Raw genomic sequence first — 25,421 nt, 5'->3', positions numbered from 1 at the left:
TGCCACACCAGAGGGGATGAAGCTCTGTTGGCTGTGTATGTGGTGCCATTCTCATATGATCATTCGAATGCAAGCACTTCTGGTGATGAAAATGCTCTCTTAACTCCTTCACACACTGCCACCCACGTCACACTACTGTAGTTGTTTGCCAGGTGAACACCCTAAGAAGAATTTAATAGTACTGGTGTAAAAAATACTGTGTTTTCTATGAGACCAGGCAGAGCTATATACATCGTGGTGATCATTTGGTTTCATGCCAGGGGATAGGCTATGCAAACATTATAATAGTAGGGAAATCCCTAGGTGAATTTTAATACTCTTGTATATTTTGTGTCAATTGCCTAGGGCTCAGGGCAGAATTTAATGGAACTAATTTGACACTTGCCAGATGTAAGAGAGGAACTAATTATCTCAGTCTTTCTTTCTTTCTTTTTTTACTCAAAGATTTTTGATACCTTTCCACCTTCCTGGTGGTCAGAGTTAAGACGTAGCTGATTTTTAAAAACTTGTGTGAGGACCATGTGCCTTATGTGTTAAAAGCAATATTGTGTTAATACATACTTTTGTTGCAGCCCCTACTCTTGTAATCTGGCTGTTACTGGAACTCGTGACACTGCAGTTCATGGGTTTCTTTTTTTACACAACTTGTGATTATTTTATGATTTCATTTTCATTATTTTCAAGTGTTCTAAAAGACTATTATCTGAAGAAGCGTAATAAATTTTGTTCATGATAAGTAGCATTGGAATTCCAAGCTGATGAAGTTGCAAGAGTGGATATCTTAGTATGTGAATGTGTTTACATCTGTTTTCTCCCTCCAGTGTATTCTGAAATGCTTTAAGGCCGTGAACTTTTTATGAAAAGCAAGAAAGAGAACGATGCATTAAAGCACCAAGTGAATAATAATTGTAAAAGAATTACAGCATAATTACCTTTTCTGAAATGTTTTGAAGGTATTACAAAGACCCAAGGGTCACCGACCTTTCAAAAGGGTGACCAGTTTTTACTTCCATTTTTATAGAAAAGAGAAGTGAAAGAAAAATAACAAGCCATCAACACACTCCCTGGGTGTACCTACTTCATAGTACTGTACCAATTTTATCACTGTCGCTTCAGAACATGGAGACAGGCTTCAGACAGATGCTGCTTTTGCATGTAATCATGAATGTGCGAAAGCATTTTGTGGGTTGAGGAGAGGATATGGCTACCAACTGACGTTTAAAAAGGCCATAGCCTGTTGCTACTTCTTTAACAGCAGCTTGATATGCAGGAATCAACACCTTCCACACCATGGAGATTGGAACTATCACTTGGCCCTCTGTTGCTGCATCTGACCCCAGGTATAGGTCCTAGCACCTTTGATCCTGCCCTCTGATTTCCCTTTTCAAAACTCAACCAACTTCTGGGCTGTTATTGTTGTTGTTGCTGCTGCTGCTGCTTTTAAATGAAGAACTTCACCTTGAGCATGTGAAGAAAGCCGTTGCTCTAGAACAGGCTTCTCACTTTGAAGGTGTAGGCTTTGAGTTGAAACAAAGGGAGGATATGCACCAGGTGCATCTTTTACAACCAAGGGCTACAGCTCAGTGGTCTGCTTGGCATGCAGAGGGTTCCAAAATGCAGTCTAAAAAAATGAACACTCACATTTCCCCATATGTTCATCCTAATTGTGCTGGCAAAATTATGGATACCTTGAACTCTACCGATTGAATGACATCAAAGTGAAGATAAAGGAATAAGATTCCAGCATGTACCGGTATTTGTTTATGATGTTCATTTCCCACTCCTTTGCAACAAGCTTCTTTTGTGTGAAAATGTATGTAAGTCATAAGAAGATATAGATTTTATTGCACCATTCAATTTTGCGGCTGCTCTCAGCACAAATTTATGCTCCTTTCTGTTATTTAAAGCAGTGGCAATGAGGAATTACAAAGCCTACTCTTCATTAACCTCCAATAAGTCTGTTCCTATAGTCAGCAATTGCCATTACATTGATAGACTGCTAATATAGCTTGATAGCTCTGCTCTGCCTCTGTCTCCATGGACAGTGGGCTCCTGCCAGCCCCCTCCCCATGCAATGCATGTCCAATAAAATGTGCCAAAATGACTGATGGGACAAGTAGTTCACAAAGACACACTGCTCAAAATGAAAGTGCTCCAGCCTTATGTATCACATAAGCAACTATATAATCCCAAAATGAAATTTTGCAGTGTGGGTTAGAGCTGCAAATACTGCTGACCGAGATCACTGAAGCCTCCATTTCTGATATGCTTAATATATTCCTACACCAAGACAGTAGCCTAAGTGGACTGCGAGTGGACTTCAAAATTCTTGGCGGAGCTTTAGGACTGAAAAGATCAGAAATAATAAGAATTATAGATTGAGTTCTGCTTTGTGGTATAACCCAGGTGTAACTCTGCTGGGATCAATAACAAGAAACATAAAACATTTAAAGACATCTCATAAAATTCAATGAGCCTTACGCAAACCGGTGCCAAGAGAAAGCTTCCCATGTGGCAATGTGGGATTTTGTTGGCTTCATATATGAAGAAGAAACAAAAAACAAAACCCCCCAGAGAATATACTGCATGGATTTCTTTTAAACAACCTTCTTGGTGTGACCTGTCTTCTAATGTATTAATAAATCCCAGCAAGAGGGATATATTTTGATCTCACGTAGTAGTGAACCAAAGACATTAAGAGGAGCTATTCAATCTTATTTTCTACAGCATTTGTTGCAGAAGGTACACCTATCGAAAAAGAGTTTGGGGTATTCCCCCCACCTTGATGAAAACTAATGCAACACAAGCTTATAGGGCCACTTACTGGAAATAATTGTTGCATTGAATATTCAGTTTCCAATTTTGGTTGAAAATGACTATTTAAGATGGTACAAATCAGTCTTAACAGTGCAATCCTATACACTGAGTTCAAAGGAACTTACTCTCTAGTGAGTGAGTACAGGATTGCATTCTTTGAAAAAGCATTGAGTGTATGAAAATTCAGCTTTTTTAAAATAAAAATTCCTGTTCAGTACAGTTTTTCTTCCTGTCTGTTACTTCTTTCTCCATGTATAAGTCACCTGGCAATCTCAGTTAATTAGGAGCCTCACTATGAATGACATTATGAATGACGAATTAAATTGGTTATTTGATGCATCACTGAGGCACATGAAGGAAACTGAGCATGAGGGCAATGCTTCACTCATTAGATACATTGGTGATCTCACTGGAGTGAGTGCAATGCGTGATACCACAAGAAACATTCAATTAACAGAATTTTGTTCCAAACCAGCCTGAATTCAAAACTTCGTATTTTATCACTTTCATACAAAGTACTCAAGAGTCTAATTATAGTTGCTGCTGATATATGTATATATAGCCTAATGAAATGTGTGGGATTTCTCCTTCCCTGCCCCCACCCTTTGTTTGGTTATAGGTGAAGGTCATGGTCCGCATTTGTTCTACCTTGGCCAGGGACTCCTCTGAATCCAGCTCCTTCTTAAAGGTTGATCCTCGTAAGAAGCAAATTACTCTGTATGATCCATTGTCCTGCGGAGGCCAGAATGCCTTCCAAAAAAGGAGCAGTCAAGTGCCACCCAAGATGTTTGCGTTTGATGCCGTTTTCCCTCAAGACGCATCTCAGGTAGGCAAACTGTGATGGGGATAATGTTCAAAGAATTGCATTACTGTTATTCAGAAGCTTCATTATATATTAATATCAGGTCGAGAATGAATTTCTTTTGTAACATATATAGTAAATGTTAAATCCTTACCCAATTCAAAATTTCTAGCCTGACTTATTCCAAAACAAGTGTGTGGGAATGTGTGTGTATGGAGCAAAACAGATCAATATCAGTATGTAAAATTCAACCGCTTCAGGTTTCAGCCTACCTGCTAGGTTCTGTGGTTCATAGCTGCCAGAACTTTCCATGTGCGCTCAAAGGAAAATGTCCTTTGATATCCTTGTGTCCATTGATATCAGCATGACAGGATCCTTTCTGTCCGTAGACAACCTTCTTTCTCCTTGGCCATCTGTTTGAGTATGTAACTCAAGCATCCCTCAGTTTTGCAGTCTTATAATGCTTCCTAATTTATCTGTTCACATTAGTAGTGATAGTCATAATGAGAAGGCTATGATCTTTTCTGTAAAACACCTGCCCCCAACTGTAATGTAGTATCTAAAAAATCTACATCATAAAAATGAGGTAGGAGATAGGAAAATATTCTGTTGCTGATAATTTTTTGCAGCGGGGGGGGGGGGGTAGCAGAAACCAGCCATCTCCTGGTTTGAAGCTGTTTTAACCCTCATCGTATTTTTCCTAGAGATTTTGTTAAACTATTATAACAAAAATTGTTTCAAGTATATAGATAAAAATAGCATTGAAACGCATAAACTGTTATTAACAACAACAAATCTAACCTAGTTTTCTTTAAGCAAGATATTGATAATCCCATTTATATTCACATTTCCTCATGAATATATAATCTTCTTCCCCATTATAACAGGCCGAGGTATGTGCAGGAACAGTAGCGGAAGTCATCCAGTCTGTGGTGAACGGTGCTGATGGATGTGTATTTTGCTTTGGACACACCAAACTAGGTTAGTAAGTTTCATATTCAAAGGATAATGTAGAAGGGATTTGTCAGCTATAACCTCCTGTATCTTGTTTCCTTCCATATATCAGTCACTCTTATACTTCCTGTGATTTTGATGTATTCCCTGAATACTTAACAGTGACCAGGGTGGAGGGGATGTGTCATTCTCCACCCTACTTGCTCCTCACCGTTGTTTTAGAAAAATGGTTTAAAATCATGATGATTAGATGAAGGAAGTAGCCACTTTTAAATTCCATGGGGTGCTTATGGTTGAACACTAGTGGCCAGTATTAGTTTGAGAAAATGGTATCCATTCAAGATAATGAATGTTTATAATAATAAAAACTGCACTTACAGATCAATCAGCTTATAACCATATTATTTCAAAACCTTCTCATTGTCATGGTTGACAGCATTCCAAAGGTCTACCACTTGAATGGATATACTATTCGGAAATTTTATCTCTAGTATTACTTAACTTGGGGTTGTAAATTTTATGTGGATGGACTCTGTTTGTATGCTGATTCATATTTCCTACACATGAAAATGAAAGCAGTGAGCCTTACTTGCAGTTTTACAATTAAATGTAGGTTGTATCATGCCCAGTTTTACCAACAGAAGACTGAGGTACAAAAATGAAATTGAAAAGTTAATAGAATATCCAGTCAATAGCTACAACTACTTTTCAAGTGTATTCCAAATCAAAGGGCGGAATCCAACAAAGCGCTAAGTCTCTTGTTCAATCAGTGCAAGGATTTCTCCTTGCTCAACATAAAGTTCTGCGCCTTCCTTCCCCTGCATGTACCCTAAATCTGTTCTAGGTGGTCCCCAAACCCTTAGGAACAGATTTGGAGAGGGCATGAAGCATGCATGGGGGGAGGAGAAGTGATGTTGGGCAACCATTGACTGGACACAGTTGTGAATACCACTGAACAACACATTATTGCAGATCAGGATGTGCAATATTTTAAGATCACTCATAGGGTTCCTTTCTTCACATTTTCTGTTTGCAGTCATTATATTATCTTCCTTTTCTCTACTCCATTCCAAACAGGAAAATCCTACACGATGATTGGAAAGGATGATTCCATGCAGAACCTTGGCATAATCCCTTGCGCCATATCCTGGCTGTTTAAGTTGATTAATGAACGGAAAGAGAAGACAGGAGCCCGGTTCTCTGTCCGAATCTCAGCAGTGGAAGTGTGGGGAAAAGAAGAAAACCTGAGAGACTTGCTGTCAGAGGTGGCAACAGGCAGCTTACAAGACGGCCAGTCTCCTGGGGTCTACCTTTGTGAGGACCCAATTTGTGGCATGCAGGTGAATACAGAACTCTTTTAAGTTATGATATATACCAAGTGGTGTCGTGTTTTTACTACAATGGGTTCAATTAAAAAAACACAAAAAACACACACCCAACAACCCTAAGCACAAACTTTTTCTGACTTGGAAGTGTTTACTCTCAGACACACAAGAAACTTTATGACCTGCAGCTGCAGGGGCCATCTGCTCTCCTGGCCTAAATATTTGCGCCTTTGGCATAACTTGATGTTGAGCAGAGACCTCTGTTTGCTATAAAATGTGAAAGGATTCAGATCAAACAAAATTTGTCTCCTTCCTATAATAATTTCTCCAATGTATAACAACACACTAAAATATTTACAATATTGCACAAATAGCTGGAGGCCAATAATATGGCTGTTTATATCTTCACAAACTACATTATTTATAGTACTAGGCTTAGTAATGTTGTAGGAAGTATTAATAGCTACTTATTAATTGCTGCCAAGCTGTGAATGGGAGCCCTGGCCAAGCCAAGAACAACTCCCAGTGTTCTTCGGATAGGAACACCCAACTGGTTTAAAAAAACAACACAACACTTCCTGGCCATGTTGAAAGATACATGAGCTGCAGTAGCCGTTTGACTCCCTGCCCCTCCTTTAAATTATGGCTAAATCCTCTAGGCACCCTTGCTGGCAGGAGTTCCTTGTAGACCTCACATCTGAAACAAAATACCTACTGTTCTGAGCATACAGTGACTACTGCCCTTATGGTGTGGGATTTTACCTTGCACTGAATGTGTTGGAGAGATTTCCACCAAAAGAGGAAGAGAGAAAGTAAACATTAATTATACTCAGAAATCCTGAAAACACAAAGGGCCACACAGACTTCATTCGGGGTTTCAGTTAACTTGTGCAGTCCATAGAGAATCATGCCAAAAAATCATTCAAAGCTTTATTCAGTGCCTGCAGAAAATATAAAGTTGCCCCTTTTACTACACATCAGACTTCAGTTTATTGGCAAGCATGTATGATAACTAAGCAGTCTTGTTTGAAGCACACCAAAGTTAGGGGACAAGTTACAATTCTGATTAGGGATGGAGATGATCTTGAGCATGGCCAATGGTCATGGGTGTTGGGAGTTGTCGTCTAGCAACATCTCAACAGCCAATGATGTGCAGCAGGGATAGAGGAAAGCAGGATTGATTGATCTCAGGGGAAATAGAAATTATATCCACAGCTGTCATTTTAAGCAGGAACCATGTGTTTACTATCACACCTAGTTTGGACTTGGCAGAAGGTTTTGAGAAAGCAGATCTGCAAAGCAACTGTTAAGGGTCAGGGGAGTCTTACATTGTCCGTTACAAGACATCCAGCCTCTCAACATATTTACTGAAAAGAACAGGGAAGTGTGGAGGTAGGCTTGCTTGATGGTAACCTTGAAGGCAGATGGAAGCTAAAGTGTCAGTGACCAAAACCTGCCTAACTGGGTCTGAGAAACAGATCCAAAGGAGGACACCAGGTTCAGCATCACAGATCTAGAGTGAAACACCTTTCTTCTTCGTTTTTGGGTTTTGGTTCATGTGGAGGCATTCCACTATGGGGATTCTCTTTTGCCAGAGATGTTCCGCAAAGCAGGATGTTCCCTAATCTTGAGCATGCTGTATTTTGGTGGTGCTAACAGAAAGTACCTTGCCAGTATTGGATCTCAATAAGCACATTTATGTGGTTTGTATCCTGTCGGTTGCCTTGCAGTTGCAGAATCAAAGTGAACTCCGAGCTCCTACTGCAGAGAAAGCTGCCTTCTTCCTCGATGCAGCCATTGCCTCGCGTCGTAGCAGCCAGCAAGATTGCCGGGAGGAAGATCACAGGAATTCCCACATGCTCTTCACTCTGCACATCTACCAGTACCGAATGGAGAAGAGTGGAAAAGGGGGAAGTAAGTTCCACTGTTTCCCTGTCTTTTTCTAAGATATGCGTATACTGTTGTCGTTTAAATGACTATGCATCTCCAGTGGCACCCTTGTAAATGTCCACATATGCATATGCACCTGAGCCATGCAGGAGGGCACTGCCACTGACTCCTGCAAAGATGTCAGTGATCATCCAGGGCTATAAGGGATCAATTAATACAATATCCTTGAACCTGGCCTTGTAGTGTAAGTTTTCGAGTACCAGAGTTATGGGCTGGTGACAGTCCACCCCCATCAGCAGTCTAGCTGCAGTGTTTCCAATACATGAACCACTGTGGCCACACTATGTCATGAAATGCCTGTTCAGATGTGTAACTTTACCGTATAAATCTCCAAACTATGCATTGGCTGATAAGGCTAAGTAACTTTTCTCCAACTGAAAAACTTTTCTCCCTGCCGTGCAACTGCCTCCCCTTTCCTCCATTTACTTGGTTACGACCTGCTGCCTGTCTTCCAGACGACTACTTGACTGCGCCGAAACTAAAAGCACAACCAAAGGCATCTCTCTTCTGGGGCATTAATTCAGTAGATCTAATAAACAAAATCCTCTCTCTTACCACCAAGGGTGGCTTCCTTATTCGCTCGGGAACTTGAAAAGCCACTATTTCCTTTATGGGTATCATTAAATGATTGAACCATTTAATCGCAAAGGTTAGCAATTTTTGTATTATGTCAGTTTGAATTGCTACGTCTGATGCCCTCTAATAGGCGTTTGAATGAATATTCTTGTTGTTAATAGTTCTTTGGATTGTTTTTGATTCAGAAAATTATCCAGTACAAATACATACATGCATGGGTGATAGCCAGCATTCGTCATACACAGGGTAGACCTGCTGATTTTTATAAATCGGTTGAATAACACCAACGTAAATATAAACACAGTATCATAGTACACATACAATGTACATGAATCAAAGTATCCAAACATATCATACACCTGAAATCTTTTTTTGTATGTATTACAGTAATAACTCTCATAGAATTGCCAGACAGAACTTAACTCACAATGGGCTTATTGATCTCCCCCCCCCCCCTTCAGGGAAAAGGAGGACTATGGATGCGCAATCTTTTAGGAATGAGAATGGCCTGCTTTAAGGAGATTGCCATTAAAGTCATGTAATTTTCTATGTTTTTTATGTGTGTGCGTGCACACACACACTTTGTAATTACTTTCTAATGCAATTAAATGAATAAATCCTATCATTTTCTCAAAGCTTGATAAATTATATCAAAGAAAAATCCCCCTGGGTTGCATTCATATTCCACCTCTGGGAGACCTATTGAGCTGGCTAGAGCCCGAGATAAGCTCTGATCTAGTCTAAAGCTGGTTGCAATTAGGCCCCCTTAATTTCTTTTTAAAATGCTGCTCAGTAACATTTTTTGGTATAAAATTGAAATAAATAAATAAATAAATAGAATGTTGTAGAACGGTGGGAAGCAGAATCTTATCTATCTAACAATCAATCAATAAATAAATAGGTGCCAGTTCTTCAAAAATGTTAGTGGGTGATATCCAATTTAAGTCATACTCAAAGCAGACCTCCTGAAAATAATAGACTTAATTAATGGACTCAGACTAAGAATAACCTTGGGTTATTTTTCTGAATTCCATTTCTTAGTGTAGCATGTTCATTTGATTGTAACATTTGTACTACACGCCATGCTCTCAAAAACAATTAGTTTATTGAGAATCTAGTAGTCTGAGGGCAGGGCTAGATGTTACAAAATTGACCACTAACATTATAAGCAAAGGCTAATCTCCCAGCCAATGTTCTGTAATCTGCAATCCAAGGAAACAACTCTTTATATTCAAGATAGCATACCAATGCTGGTGTATAAAACCTTGAACTTAACAGTCCGTATGCTACCAAATCAAGGTCAAGGTTCTTGTATAAATTTACAAGGCACTTGACAGCTTCAGTCCAGGATACACTAAGAACCACCTGATTCCTTATGTCCCTGCCCAGTTATTGAGGTCTTTGGGGGAGTCACTATTAGTGGCCACTCCCATGACTCAGACACATGGCTCATATGTATTCAGTATAGTAGGCCCAATTTTGTGGTACTCCTTCCTGACTGAGATCAGACAGGCCCCCTCCCGGTTGAACTTTGGGGAGACTTTTTTCATTTCAGCAAGCATTTTAAGCAAGTTTTCAGATTTTGTGGTTAATTTAAATAGATTTTATCTTTATTTGATCTTTTGTAAAATTACTGTAGCCCACTTAGAGACTATGATGTTAAGCAGTGTATAAATTGTTAAAATTAATAAATAAAACATCATGCTTCAGTGAACCTAACATCTACCTTTTTTTCTTTTGTACTTTGGACCAACTATGGGTAGCAAAATATAGTTTATCAGCTACATTAAATTTCTAAGTATTTTTCAAATGCTTTTGTGTGTATACGGTGCACAAATAATGACATTTATAATCATGAAAACTTGTTGAATAATGCCCTTTCACACTCACATTAGATGGCACTCTATTTCTGAGCATATAACATGTTGAACACCGGCCTCTTTAAGTAGTGTGTCAGCATTTCTAACAATACTTTTATGAAATATTCAGAAGCCAGACATTTTTGAACTGAGGAATATCAAGTGGTAATGGTCTTTAGCTTTTTAAGAAGTGAAAATTAAAAAACTGCCTGTCTTATCAGGTAGTGTCTCTTGTGTTATTTTTTTAAAGCATATGTGGAATTCAAGCACATATATTAAAAGAGGCAATAACAGAGGAAAATGAAGTACTGTATAAAAACAACAGGCAATTTCACTTGCCTACATATGCAAGAATGGAGGAGTTGGGAGAAAGGGTTGAGAGGAATGAGTTTAACTCTTATGTTTGTTATTGCTTTAATGCGGGCTTCTTTGTTTTTGTTGTCTCTACTCAGTAGGTTATAAAGATCATTAATTTCTCTCTCTCTCCCTCTCTCTCTCTCTCTCTCTCTGTGTGTGTGTGTATCTCCAGTCTTAAAACCCATTGGTTTCAAGGGACCTTATTCCCAGGAAACCACATATCGTATTCCAGAGTTTATATATTCCAACACCATACTTACATTAACCTATGAGAATCAGAAAGCTGGCTCTTAATATCCCTCTCTCTCATTTCTTCTCTAACAGTGTCAGGAGGCCGTAGCCGCTTACACCTCATCGACCTGGGCAGCTGTGTTAAACCCCTCAGCAAAAATCGTGAAGGAGGCTCTGGACTTTGCCTTTCATTGTCTGCACTGGGCAATGTGATCTTAGCCCTAGTCAATGGCAGCAAGCACATTCCATACAAGTAAGTGATCTCTCACTGTGTCAGCTCTCTCTCTCGCTGCATTGTTGGCATCCGTCGGTCTCAAGAGACAATGGAAGAGTGTGCCATTGGGGGTATAGTCAAACTGTTGGAGTGTTACAGCATCTGTTGAGGCTGTAGAGGCCATTAGAGGGGAGAGCAGTGTATCATTCCAAAATATATTCATTAATATCCTCCGCTCTGTTCAAGAAGTGGCAGGGAAAATAATTATAAAAATCAGTAGGGCAGTACGCGGTTGCATATTATCTGTCAGCTATTCTAAGCAGCAGAGAAGATTCATTTTGGAGACTTGGCTTTCCAATACCAAGAGAGATTTACTAAGTCTCATACAACAATCTTTTGGGTGCTTGCCCATAAGTAGTAAGGATCACCTTCAAGTGATTAGGTATTCTGTAGAAACTTTTTATAATTTGGAAGAGAGCTGAGTCTCTTTTCTTTCAAGTGTGAAATGACAGACACAGGTATGTGTGAGGCAGTGGGATACAAATTTTTCATAAATGTTGTTGGCTTATTTACAGGGCCTAGATTTGCTTCATCTTGTTTGTCAGCCAGAGCTGCTGCAGAAATTTGATCTTTTTGCTTATGATGCTGATGCAACTTTTATGATACAAAGCTATAAACAGCAAACAGCACATACAGAATAATAACATTGAATATTGAACAGAAGACCCTTTTCTAGTCCCATATTGCTAATTTATTTACTTATTTATTTATTTCATAAAGTTTATACACCATTTGACTGTAATGAAACCCTCAAAACAGTAATAACAAGAACTGAACCCCACAAGTACCAAATTATATGTTAACATTTATCATAATTTCTATTCATGATCTTGCCCACTATTAATTTTCCAAATTGAACATACTTTTCGGGATAAATGGGGTCTCATTGTATTATTTTTGTAGCATAAGAAATAAAATCATTCCACACAACAAAATGTTGTGGTTTCACTAGCCCTTTGAAGTTAAAAACAATACCTCTAGATTAGGCTTTTGATAATATCAGTTGAAACATCTGCATGTTTTTCCCCCTTTGAGCCTGAAAAAAAGCAGGCTGAAGAAAATGTGTGTGTGTGTGAGGGGGGTGGCGTACACCATTAGGCTAAACCTCTCAGAACATTGATGTTGTTTAAGTTGTAAACAGCTGTTTTTCTGGACAGGGAGAAAAGCACCACCGAAAATGTCTTCCACTCCTCATGCTGGCATATCTCTTGTTGCTGTGATTCACAGCTGTTATTCTACACTTCTTCTGGGTTTCTGCAGACATACAGGTGCCAGAACACTTGCTCATGTTTGCATCTATCTCATGAAAGGAAACACAAAGCTTTCTCTCAGTACGCTGTTACGGAATCTATTCCCAAAAGAAACATTTGGCCTGCTCATATGGCTTGCTAGCCATCGTATAGAAGCAGTCCCAAGGATATACTTTAGAGCACACGGAGCTTGAGATACAGTGCCCAGTGTCGACTTCACTGAAGTGGTGGGAAACCTGCAAAGCGCTTTACATTAACTGGAGCCTATACCATAGCTGTCAAGCATCCCTTATTTGAAGGGACAGTCCCTTATTCCAGCGCCATGTCCCGCTGCTGTCCCTTATTGATGGATGTCCCTTAAATGTCCCTTAAATGATGCCCCTTAAATTTCAAAGGAAGCAGCTCCTCTCCCTCCCTCCCTGCCGGCCAGGGAGGAGGGAGGCTCCAACTGTGTTGCTTGGCTGCGTTGCTCACCCAATAAGAAGTCTAAGAACGACTGGGGGGTGGAGCTTGCATGCCTTGTGCTGATCAAATCGGCCGCGTTGCCTGGGGACTCGCCTTTGCTCAGCGCTTCCCAGTGGTTTTCCTTGAGGCTTCATTTGGCTGCTGGCTGGGCTTTCTGCCTTTGGCTCAGAGGGGCTCAGAAGTTGAACATACCTATGCTGAGTGCTCGGATCGGAATCGGGTGGATACGTCATCGACGGCCCACTCACCCTTGCCGGTGAAAAGGTCTGTCTGGAGCGGGGGCACATGGTGGGGGGAAAGGAAAGGAGATCTCGTGGGAGGGGGGCTTTTGAATTTGTTTTGGAGGCTCCTTCGATTGACTTATGGAGGAAAAGAAAGGAGCTGGTTGACTAAAATGGTGGGAGACTGGCAATCTCGTGGCGAGGGGGGAGGCTGTGTGTGTGTGTGTGGCTAGTTAATGCAAGCTGAGGGGTTTTTTGAATGCTGGACGCCATTTTGTTGCACGTGCTGCTGCAAACTTTGCAGTGCAAAGCCAGGCCGAGGAGCCATCTTAAGTTGAGGCTGCATAGGCCTTGTGGTGCATGTGATTCAGATTCTATTCAGTTGAACCTCTGGTTACAAAGTTGGTTGGACAGTGTTCTCGAAGCTATCAGCATGAGTTTGACCAGACTGCAGGAGGACAGGAAGACTGGAGTGCCTGGAACAGGTGAGGCTGCAGGTCCCTTATTTTGGCTGTTGACCCCTTATTTTCAAGGCTGCTGGCCCCTTATTTTCAAATCTGTAAGTTGACAGCTATGGCCTATACACTCTTTGCACTGGTTCCCCGATTGCACTTGTAGCCCCATGAAAATGTTGCAAACATTTGTGTCACCTTTTCTTTCTCCAAACCTTTATTGGGCATTACAGATACAGACCATCTTAAAACATCCATATACTATACCACCCACCCACCCACCCACACACACAGAAATATAGTATCAGAAATTTTCATTGGAGTGTCTTCCCGCTAAACCAAGGGTATGCAACCGAAGGCCCATGGGCTGGATGTGGCCCAATCGCCTTCTCAATCCGGCCCGCGGATGGTCTGGGAATCAGCTTGTTTTTTCATGAGTAGAATGTAGTATGGAGAATATGGCCACTGGTCCCATCACCTCCTGGCAAATAGAAGGGGAAGAAATGGAGGCGGTGAGAGATTTTACTTTCTTGGGCTCCATGATCACTGCAGATGGTGACAGCAGTCACGAAATTAAAAGACTCCTGCTTCTTGGGAGAAAAACAATGACAAACCTAGACAGCATCTTAAAAAGCAGAGACATCACCTTGCCAACAAAGGTCCGTATAGTTAAACCTATGGTTGTCCCAGTAGTGATGTATGGAAGTGAGAGCTGGACCATAAAGAAGGCTGATCGCCGAAGAATTGATGCTTTTGAATTATGGTGCTGGAGGAGACTCTTGAGAGTCCCATGGACTGCAAGAAGATCAAACCTCTCCATTCTTAAGGAAATCAGCCCTGAGTGCTCACTGGAAGGGCAGATCGTGAAGCAGAGGCTCCAATACTTTGGCCACCTCATGAGAAGAGAAGACTCCCTGGAAAAGACCCTGATGTTGGGAAAGATTGAGGGCACAAGGAGAAGGGGACGACAGAGGACGAGATGGTTGGATAGTGTTCTCGAAGCTACCAGCATGAGTTTGACCAAACTGCGTGAGGGAGTGGAAGACAGGAGTGCCTGGCGTGCTCTGGTCCAGGGGTAACGAAGAGTCGGACACGATTAAATGACTAAACAACAACACCAATATATATAGATAGATAGATAGAGAGAGAGAGAGAGAGAGAGAGTTGTTGCTTTTTCATGTCAGCTCCTAAGATGGCGTCAAGGTAGGACGTGCTTATCAGAGCTTTGCAAAATTCCTTTTAATTACAAGATGAGGGGGGTTGCCTTGCTGCCCCCCTTCTTGTTCCCTTTTTATTTTTTTGTTGAAAGCAATGTTATTTTATATGTTCTATCTGTTCCGGCAACCCCAGCGTTGTAAATTAGTTTTAACGAAACCCAACTGTCTTGTAGCCACAACCTGGGTTTCCTGTCGGCTATATCTCCACACTGCTAGAACTTATTTTAAGGACTTTTAACCTTCACAACCTTTTAATCTTTTAAAGCCCTTTTAAACTCCTCTGATCCCCCTAAACCTTTCAAATATTTTAAACAAACCGAGGGAGAGGAAGAATTGCCATTGCTGAAGAGACTACATCAAAGGAAAATTCTGCTTGGTTTGGGGTTTTTAATCTCTTTAGCCTCCTTTCTATCTCCTTGCCACCCACAAGTTAGCTGTAGACCTATCTGGACTGGAACTCCACCGTTTGACCCAAAAGTAAGGCCCTGTTGATATACGAAGAATCCCAGAAATGAGAAGAGCAAAAAGACCCAGGTGTCCCGATATGGACAATGATACAGGGCCTTTAGCACTCAAGCAGAGTAACTTTGACGATTACCTTTTGCCTCACAAAGAGCCTATATCTCCTCTAAAAAATCCCTCTAACTCTCTGCACAGAAACAACTGAGGAGACACTCCCTGGACTTAATGAGAAGGATAAGGCCATTACTCCCCTAATTGTGGCACAAAGGCTCATTTGTGTCACCACTGAGGGTCGTTGGGAATAGTGGGAGATTGCATTGCACACTCTTACACTCTTCCCACTGCTAGCGGTCAGGTTTGGGGCAGAGAAAAGTAGGACATCTATGCATCCTCCTTCACAGAGGACAGCCTTCTATTTGAAGAAATCCTCTATTTGAAAACTGCCCAGTCCAAGACTAATTTATGGATCAAGAATCAAGGGTCTGGAAGTTGGCCACCAATAGTTTAGCACCTGGACGTCAAACTGATGAGGTACACAGGTCACCTCATTACAGTTCTCTGCACTATGCACTATATTTATGTTTCATTATAACCGTTATTTCAAAAATTGTATCTGTCCCTATAAATTAACATATGCAAACTTTATGCAAATCTGCGGCCAGTTTTTGCAGTGTGTGAGATGTAAGTGGCCACTGTGAGAAAAAGGAGGAGGAGAGGGGGCAGGAAGGGCTCATGGGTGGTTAGGAGTTGAGCTTGGACCCCCAAGGAGTGAGTCTGGGCGTGATTTGGAACCTAGAGGTTCCAATTCAGAGGATTCACTTTTCCTGCACACATTTCAAATCAGTACAGTGCCTATTTATTAACATGAACGAGGAAGCCTGCTCTAGGTATAACCAATACAAACATTTATGTCATGAAGCTTTATCAATAAAGGGTCCATTGTTTCTATACCAAGCTCTAAAAAAATCCCCACTAACTTCAAGAGAAGATAAAAAAAATGCAGTCTGTCATAACTAAGCTTTACAGAACTTAGTTAAGGCAGTAATGAGAAGATTTTTACTAAGATATGTGTGGAAATGGTTGCTGCTGCTTTGTTTCTCTAAATGTGTTATATTATCTGTGTCTGATTTCTAAGATGAATGTGTCTCTGCGGTCTTCAAATGAATACACATTTGCACAAATTCCAGATACTAGTTTATACAGCTTAGTGTTAAAAAAAGAAAAGAAAAGATGCTCGTTGCTAGGCAGCAATGGTGATAATTCATAGTAATGCTGCTTTGGAAATAATCATTTTATACAGCATAATGACTTTTGGAATGCAAGAGATGCGTTTAGAAAAGTGTAAGAATTTATGAATCCTTTACTAAATAGCATCAGTTTAAATTTATTCTAGTGCATGAATCTTTGTTCTGGAGATGAATTTGAATCCTTTTGCATTTTTACCCCTAGTAGTACCTATCGACATGGTTTGGGACTACATTGGGGTGCATTTCTTTAAGCAGACTACAGAGGAACGGCATGTATTTTTCATCTTGTGGTGCAATACTCTGTAAAAATGGATTGCAGCGCAGAAGAGGTGGTGGACCTCAGGCCCAGGGGCCAGATGCAGGCTCTCCCTCTATGTGAGGTGCCTTCTCTTCCTGTTCAAGCCAAGTGGTTCAGGCTTAGAAAGTGGATGGATTTGCTTGCAGGCTCTTGGTTGGAACATTATTACACATAGGGAGGTGCATAGAGAATCCATTCCAACAGAATACATAGGAAGAATTGTATGTCTAGTGGCATTTTGTTTGAGTAACATGCGATCCTATGATCCTTTGAAGTTCTGCCGAGTTAAAAATGATGTCAGGCAGGAGATGTAGTTAAGGAAAAGAAATGAAAAGAGGGGAAACTGCTTTACTGCTCTTGTGCTATCGCCTGTGTGCTTGTAAAGAGGTTTGCCGGGTTACAGAATATGTGATGTTGTACCTGTCAGTGTACCCGAAGCACTTGGCTGTCTGCACAGCTGCCCCATATGATGAGCCACAGAACTGCAGTTTTGAGCATCTCCCTAGACAGTGTAGGATTCTCAGGCTTTTGAACGGCCCCACCTATCCACACTGACTATTGAGCCCTTCCAGGAAGACACAGAAAATGCTTCTAACTTGGGCTGAGATTTTGCTTGCACAGCAAGTGTTCCTCATGGCTCTAGGACCTTTTGCTGCATCCTTTGGCTTTCTCATTCTTCTCCTGTGACTCCTAATGTTGCTCCTCTGCTCTGACACTTGGCTTCAGTGGCAGAGGAAGCCGGGTGCGGTAGGTGTGGGCTGGTCCGGGTGTCATCATTGAGGGTGGGGGTGACAAAATGACAAAAATGAGTTTAAAAAAATAAAAATTGGGCTCATGAAACCTTTTAGTTCAGTCAACAAATGCAATGAAACGCGGCTGGCACTGGGTGCCACACCACGGGGGCCTGCACATACCGTGGGGGCTGCAGCATGCCTGAGCCATGCATCTCTCCTGGGAGTGATGTGGTGGTTTGAGCGCCTGCAGGCTCGGCGCTGCCTGAAACGGCAGCGTGGAGCTTTCGTCTGCCCGCCGCCTCTCCCTCAGCCACCCTACAGCTGAGGGGGAGGCTGCGGAGAGGCTCCACGCAGTGTGCCCCACCCCCATAGGTGGCTCACTCCGCCCCCAGCTGCAGGACGTGTGTGCCACACCAGCACCCAAGCGGCTAGCTAGGCCGCTGATTGGCTTGAACCCTTGACTCTGACCCCCTGACACGGCACCTAACTCTTGAGACCTGGCGCCCTCCTCTCTGACTGCTTCCAAAAGCTCAGCCATGTGGCAAACAAGCTAGAGAATACATTGTGCCTTGCAAGATTACTTTTCAACTCTCCAAACTCTGCATTTGATATTCTTGGTAATGCTGAAATATCCGAACCAAACCTTCAGTTTATTTGTGTGAAGCAGCCATTTTTCTCTTTTCAGAGCCAGGAGAACGTTTCTAAAATATCGTGTTCCCTTCTGGGTCTGTCTGAATAGGAATGATGTTGACAAATTGGAAAGGATTCAAAGGAGAGAAATAAGCATGATTAAAGGTCTGAGGGGATTGATTGATTTATGAGCAATGAGTACAAGAACTAAAGCTTCCTTGCTTTGGAAAAAAAAAAGAATGACTAAAGAAGATATGTGAACAGTTTACAAGATTTTCAAGGGTAGCAACACAGAGGACAGGGAATCATTATTTGTATGTCTGCAAGTGGAATCCATTTGGGATGAAGGAACAGAAACAAATAAAGCAAAGGGAAATAAACTGTCAACAGAGAATGATTGCACCTGAAGGTCAGCTTTAGAGATGCAGGATTTTCCATGTTATAGCCACAACAAATTATTCAATGCCCTATTTCTAAATTTAGACTCTTTTAATAGTGTATGCTGACCTAAAGGCGAGTTGAGGTTGATTAAATATACCTCAGATCTTACCTCAGAAGGTGCTAGACCCTCCTTCATTGGGTTTTTAAAAACAGATGTTGGCTGGCCCTTGGGCAGGTATTCTGTAGCTTTGCTTCCTTCATTGCAGGGAGTTGGAGGAGATGCCCCTTGGGGTGCCTTCCAACGGTACAATTGCCTGAGTCTGTGAAATGTCTGTAAATCTCATTGGTAGAATATTTTGAGTAGGGACAGGTTTTACTACAACCTACTGAGTTGCTGCAAACAGAAACCAAGAGTTAATCCTTTGATTGTTATTTTAAATGAAGCAATCTGCAGGGTTTGCCAGCTTTTCAACCCTGCCAGTCTATCCTCTGCTTGCTCTTCCCATTACTTCTGTCCATTCTCCTGGCACAAAAAGTATGTTTAAAGGAATGGACCTATTTTTCACTTGTCTATAGGTTGTTTGGATTATTTTTCGTGTGTGTTTCTTACTGAATTGGTTTATAGCCAATTTCTTAGAACATTCCATGATATAGTAGCCAAATCAAACCCATTAAACTGGAAACATTCCCACTCCCTTAATTTGCCCCCAGTGAGAGATTTATACCACTGGGGATGTTTATATGGTGATTAACAGTGCTATAAGAAAGAAACTTCATTTGAAACTTGGCAAAGCTGCCTTTTATAATGCCTTATATGAGTCTCCTATGTAACCACTTTAGACAAATCCTACGTTTATATTTCCCATCTGGAATAATTTCCCTACATGCTACATAATTCTTCAGTTGGGCAGGCATAATGATTACAGAACTCAAAAACTGTTCTTTTGAAAACAGGTATGATGTCTTAGGCACTTTAGTCATGTGCAGGAAACCCAATGGGCAGGCAGCTACCTGTTGATCATGGCAGTTTTCTGTGAAGTTTAATTTTCAGCACAAATGTCAGCATGTAAAAGGGAGTGACGTTCCTGCCAAACTACAAGCCACCTCCTGTCAAGAATCACTTTTCATGACAAACAACGATGGCTCCTTGTAAGTATGGTTGGTCATCTTGTTTGGCACTACAATTCCTTTTGTGTTCCATGTTTTTCAGTTGTATGTTTTATCACAATAGTGGTAAGCAAAAACATGCTTTACATTCCCCCCCCCCCCCCCATTCAGGAGCTGCGTTAAGCATGTGGGCACAGAAACTTTCTGACCCCGAGACACCTTTGGGGCCAACCTGAAGGCAGGTGTCAAGACAACTTTCCAGGTGCCTAAGGGTGCCACCAAACCTTATCTACCTCATAACTTCCTGCACCTATCTGCCAATGGGGCCAATTAACCTATTTAATGACTACCACCCACTATATACAGCCATCACACATCAGCATAGAGTAGGTGAAAACTTCTGACAGCAAAGCCAATCAGCTGACAAACAAAACATTCCTACTCTGTCCACTAAATGCTAATCAGCCACTGCCTGCACTGCTAGTAGGGTCGGAAGTGGCGGTAGCCCAATGAATGAAGAGGTCAGGGGCTGAAAGGGCTTAAGTAGCTCACATTGGTCCTACCCTCTCCCTAGCATTGGTGCAGCATGTGACAGTGCCTTTTGTCAGACCTCCCTCATTCCCCTGTGCGGCTGCAAAAGCCACTTGCCACCACAGCCGCTTCTAGAGCAGCAGGCATAGGAAAGTGATAGCTTGCATAGGTGAATGTGCCATTACATAACAGGCAGATGTTTTATATCAACACAAATCATCTGCATGGCAGTTTTTAATGAAGTGTCCAGTCAAGTGTAGAGGAATCAAATTACGGAGACACGTTTGTGTGAACCTGCTCTCTCTGTGTTGCTTAATGACATAACATGGATGGTGGAAAATGCTAAATTATTTACTTGTATTGGTTTTTAAATTATCTGTGGCATTTTTCTTTCCAAGGAAGTTCAAAACAGCTAGAAGGACAGACAGTTGAAAATATTATCAAAGAATACTAACAAAAAGACCAGCACATTTTGGGTTCTGCATTTTATCAGCTGCATGAGTCGCATTGTCTTGATTTAATGTCACCTATCCATGCTCCTTGATTTGTACTAATTCGTCATAATTTTTCTTCCCAATTGACACAATTAGGAGCTACTGTTCTTTGTGCCATTTACTTACAAAGGGAGCACTACTTCAATTTAACATACTTCTCTCTTCACAACTCTGTTAGACAAGGAACATGGCCATTTTCTTGGCATCTCCCATATCCAGAGTCCCAATGGTTTTTAACATTGCTCAATCTCTTCTACCACATGACATAAATCAAAGTCTGCTAATCAGTTAGCCTTTTCACAGGAGGGCAGGGCACAAATGGCAAAAGTTAGACTTAATCTGACTGTCAGTGGTTACTGTAAAGACACTAGACCTTCTTGCTGTTTATTTGTTTAAAGCATAATTTGCTTATTTTATTTTTAAAGTGATGCTGCCAAATTTGCTGTGGTTAAAGATTGTTTGGCATGTGAATTTGTAATGCTTAGCCTTATCCCAAATTGAGTGCCATTTCCCCCTAAATTATTTTCCGGCAGGATTTAGCATAATCTAGGCCTAAAAAAGCCTCCTCCCTGGCTCTTCTTTTGTACCCTTTCTAGTTACCTGGTGGCTGCCTCAATAGCAGTAGTGGATAGAGAGTTCTAGAGATACCTAGAAATATTCTGGGATATGCTTGCCCCAGGAATTCTGGGAGATGAAATTGTTTTCCCATGGTCCCATCACCTAGGGTGCTAACATTCCAGGCACCAGAGGAGGAGAAGTAGGGGGCTTCTCAAGCCTTAAATCTCTTATGCTGTAGACACTGCCATGCCTGGGAAGTGGTCAGTGATGTCATCTGGAGTGCAATAGGGTTTCCAAATATGGAACTGGGTTCCAGAACAACCAGTTTTTCCCCCTAACCTTGAGGAAGGTCTGCACGTCACTATCATTTTAAATTATATTGATTTAAATTCGTATTTTAGTCTTTTAATCATTGCCCAGCATAGGAGACATTCCTGGCTGTTTGGCCGGATCTAAATTCTGGAAATAAATGAATGAAACCTAGTTCCTGCAACCAGCCACACTTCTTCAGGTCCTGTCCATGTATTCCCATTAAGTTTGTTTTCAAACATGGCTTTGAAGGCTTTTTAAAAGGAAAGCTAATCTGTAATAACATCTCTCCCTTATCAGTCTCTACAGCCACAGCAGGCACTGTAACTCTCCAATGGTTTGGCTTTACCCCTGAAGGATCACTGTTCCATTGTCTCCCAAGACGGAGGCCAAGAAGTTGCAGAATTAATTTATACGTTAACTTTCAGAACATGGATAAACCCAGTCCAGAAGATCTACTAATTAATAAGAGACAAATTCATGAAACCTCGAGAATGCTCTTTAATTTAGCTTTAATACCGTGCTTTCCTACTCTTGTTCTTAAAGTATTTAAGATCTAATAGGAAAGAAATGGAGAGGGAATACTGCTGAAGCAGCAGTCTCTTGAGAACATTGTTTTCAGTATATGAAGCTCTTTGTGACTTATATAGTTCTACAATACAAGGGTGAATCATGTATTGGAACCACATTTTGAAATGATCTTAATTAAGGCTTTGTCTGGGATGTAATATTCTTTGATGTAGTAGTTCTTTGAAATTCTGCTTGTAGCAAGTTTCATTTTTTGCTTTGTGCTTTTAGGTTTTCTTTTCTTTTCAGGGAGTCAGAGGGCACTTTGGATCCAGTAATTTGGCGGACTTGTTAGAAAGAAAATCTTCCTGTCAAAGAGCTAACTAAATTCAAAAAATATGACTAAGAGAATCAATCACTCATCATAACTCTGCAACCCATCCATTGGTCTTGCTTGTGGAAACTGTTGACATCAGTTGAGGACTACAGTAACACCCACCTCAGAGACTACTTTGTCTAGACACGTTGACAAACTTGGGAAAATGAAGATCATGGCTGCTTTTGGGACATCTTTCTTTTCCTTTGTTTTCAATGTAGCTAGAGACATTACTGGATTTCACACTAGTGAGGCAGTAGGATGGCTACTGCATAACCACTTAAGTGAGAAATGTCCAGCTGTGTCATCGTACTATGGTTCCAGAGGGAAAAGCTATATCTTGCTGTCACGAGAGCCTTCACGTGCCTGTTTTATTATTATGGTGGTTCAAGAAAAGAGCACGATGGGTAGGGGAAGCAACTGTTCCAACTTCTCAATTAATCTTAGAGCTCTACAAATAGAGTGAAATGGCCACCTCAGCAGTGGTTGCTTGGTCTAGGTGGCAATGACTAGGTGTTGGAAAATAGTAAAATGATCTATGCTCCCTAAACTAGCTTGCTGTCTTCAGGTGTAGGTGTGATTGTGGATGCTATTGCAATACCACTGTGGTCAGCTGATACTCAGCTGTATGTGGGATTAGGGAAGCCCATTTGTCCTTTACCCCAGGCAGCAGAAGGTGATGGGCAACCCCTGATTAATCATAGAATTGTAGAGCTGCAGTGCAGGAATCTCAGCTAAAGCATCCATGACAGATGACTATCCTTCCTTGGAGGTTTTTAAGCAGAGGATGGAGAGTCTGCAACCTCCCAAGGGAGTCCATCCCACTGTTGAATAGCTCTTACTGGCAGAATTTTCTTCTTGATGTTTAGTTGGAATATCCTTTCTTGTAACTTTTCATTGGATTGAGTCCTATCTTCCAGGGCAGGAGAAAACAAGCTTGCTCCATCTTCCATAAGACAGCCGTTTAGATATTTGAAGATGGCTATCGTATCTCCTCTCAGTTTCCTCTGTACAAAGCTAAACATACCCAACTCCCTCAACCGTTCCTCATAAGGCTTGGTTTCCAGACCCTTGATCATCTTGGTCACCCTCCTCTGCATACATTCCAGCTTGTCAATATCCTTCCTGAATTGTGGCACCCAGAACTGGGTACAGTATTCCTGGTGTGGTCTGACCAAGGCAGAATAGAATGGTACTATTACTTCCCTTGATCTGGACACTATACTTCTTCCACTTTTTGGTGAAATATGGCTATCATATGCCTCTTCCTCCTCTGGAGAGTGGCAGGAATAGTTCTGTACACTGTACCTGCTAAAGCCACCTCAGAGTGTTCTAAGGTCTGCAACTGCTGTTGTTGCTCCTCTGGCCCTGAATTGGAAAATAGATTGCTGGCAGAGTAGAAGATTTGGGCCTCTAATCTGGGCATATTTCTTCAAGCATCTGCATTCGTAGATGGTACCCAAATACTTCCCCTTTGTTAGAGCATAAAGTAGATAAAAGGTCTCGGCCTGGAAAGGGGAGGATGTTTTTCATTTGACAGTCTTAAGCCCTAAGCACCATTACATAAATAAAACTAGCAGAACTCTACATTTTTATAACTCAGCCTTGCTGTGGGAGAGTTTCTCTTGCAAGTTCCAAAGATCACAGAAGCCCTCTCTACAGTAACTTGAAGCACAGCTTTTAGCATGGCTGCCCCAGTTATGTGAATAGGATTCCTGTCAAGATACAATAAGTGCCTGGTATCTACACTTCTGGAAACAATTGAAGACAGCATTGTTCTGACAGATTTCCCAGCTGGAAAAATGGGTCTTTACCACAAGTGTTTTTAGCTTTTTTAAAATCTACTTGCTGTTTTTGTATTCCTAAACTGGCTTTAATTATATTTGTTGTACATTGCCTTGCAACAGTCGTTTAGAATGCAGCTAATAAATCATTGATGGCGATGATGATAGTTTACAGAAGGGGTGAGTGATGACCTCATCACTATCAACATTCAAAAGGGTAAAACCATCACCGACAACAGTGAAGCCAGAATGGCACTCCTTTGGGGATGTTCCTTCCATGTGACTTTGGCATGATATAAAGAGACCTTACCCGCCATGTGCTTCCACTAGTTTCTATGAGGTTACAAAGGATAAAAATCAGGGGATTAAATTGTTTCTCTTGTGTGTGATCATAAACCCACTTAAAGTGATTAAGTAGATGCTGTCAAAAGGAGCTGAAGTTGTACACTGTTGCAAGAGGCATGCATCACATGGGAAAAATAAGTAAACCTGAACTATTGGAAGATGTTAGCAAAGCCATCATGTATTATACTCTCCAAACAGCCATTTAGTTATTGATTTTATTTATTTAGTGTTCATTGGAGAACTTGCTATCTTTCAGAATTAATTGGATATAAAGCTAAAGGACTGCTGAGCCTACCAGCACAATTGGACTGCACAACAGTCTCAGGAAATCAGTGTACAACTTAACACACGTGTTACGACTTGTCAGTGGTGAGATGTAATTATGTGGAGGTAATGATTCCCCTGTAACTTATCGCTAAACAAACATCTATAAAGCAGTTCACTTGATCTCATTCTCTGATCATCAGGGATAGACTTGCCTAGTGCACCTACCTTTCTGTAAATATATATAGATATCCCTGAAGCTCTTACATGACTTGAATAGTAGAATTAGTGCAAGAATAGAATCTTAATGTTTGGTATACTTTGGATTCTCAGTTGCTGGAGACAAAGAACAGGACACAGTACCCCCTCTTTCCCCCATCCATGCCCTGCTACTACCCCACAGGCAGAGAGGGCAAGTGGCAGTGGCTGCTCCAAGCTACCCCTCCCCACCTACTCACCCAATTGTGTTGGGTGGCCTAGTGATTGCATCAGCAGAAAGAACAGTGATAATCACTCATCTGCCCTCTTCTGGCTGGCACTGACAGCTGTGCTTTCTGCTGCTACAGATTGCATGCCCTCTTGCTCGCTGAACTGATAGAGTGGGAAGAGTGCCAGAAATTTGTCCTGTGTTTCTTAAAAAAGCA

The 25,421-nt window shown here is 41.3% G+C and overlaps 1 protein-coding gene across 6 annotated transcripts in view; it reads left to right on the top strand.

Moving 5' to 3' along the window:
• Nucleotides 1–25,421, top strand: part of KIF26B (kinesin family member 26B) — a 273,118-nt gene that overhangs the window by 205,658 nt on the left and 42,039 nt on the right. For all 6 annotated transcript variants that reach the window (XM_083432077.1, XM_083432076.1, XM_083432079.1 and 3 more), the window contains 5 exons: nucleotides 3,437–3,643; nucleotides 4,507–4,600; nucleotides 5,651–5,913; nucleotides 7,629–7,812; nucleotides 10,965–11,124. In XM_083432077.1, the coding sequence (XP_083288203.1) occupies nucleotides 3,437–3,643; nucleotides 4,507–4,600; nucleotides 5,651–5,913; nucleotides 7,629–7,812; nucleotides 10,965–11,124 (908 nt within the window). The remainder of the gene's footprint in view (nucleotides 1–3,436; nucleotides 3,644–4,506; nucleotides 4,601–5,650; nucleotides 5,914–7,628; nucleotides 7,813–10,964; nucleotides 11,125–25,421) is intronic.

This window comes from Podarcis tiliguerta (genome assembly GCF_965153285.1).
Source record: "Podarcis tiliguerta genome assembly, chromosome: 3".
Classification (NCBI taxonomy): domain Eukaryota; kingdom Metazoa; phylum Chordata; class Lepidosauria; order Squamata; family Lacertidae; genus Podarcis; species Podarcis tiliguerta.
Note: the sequence above shows the minus strand (reverse complement) of the source record. Positions and strands in the feature narration are given on the sequence as shown.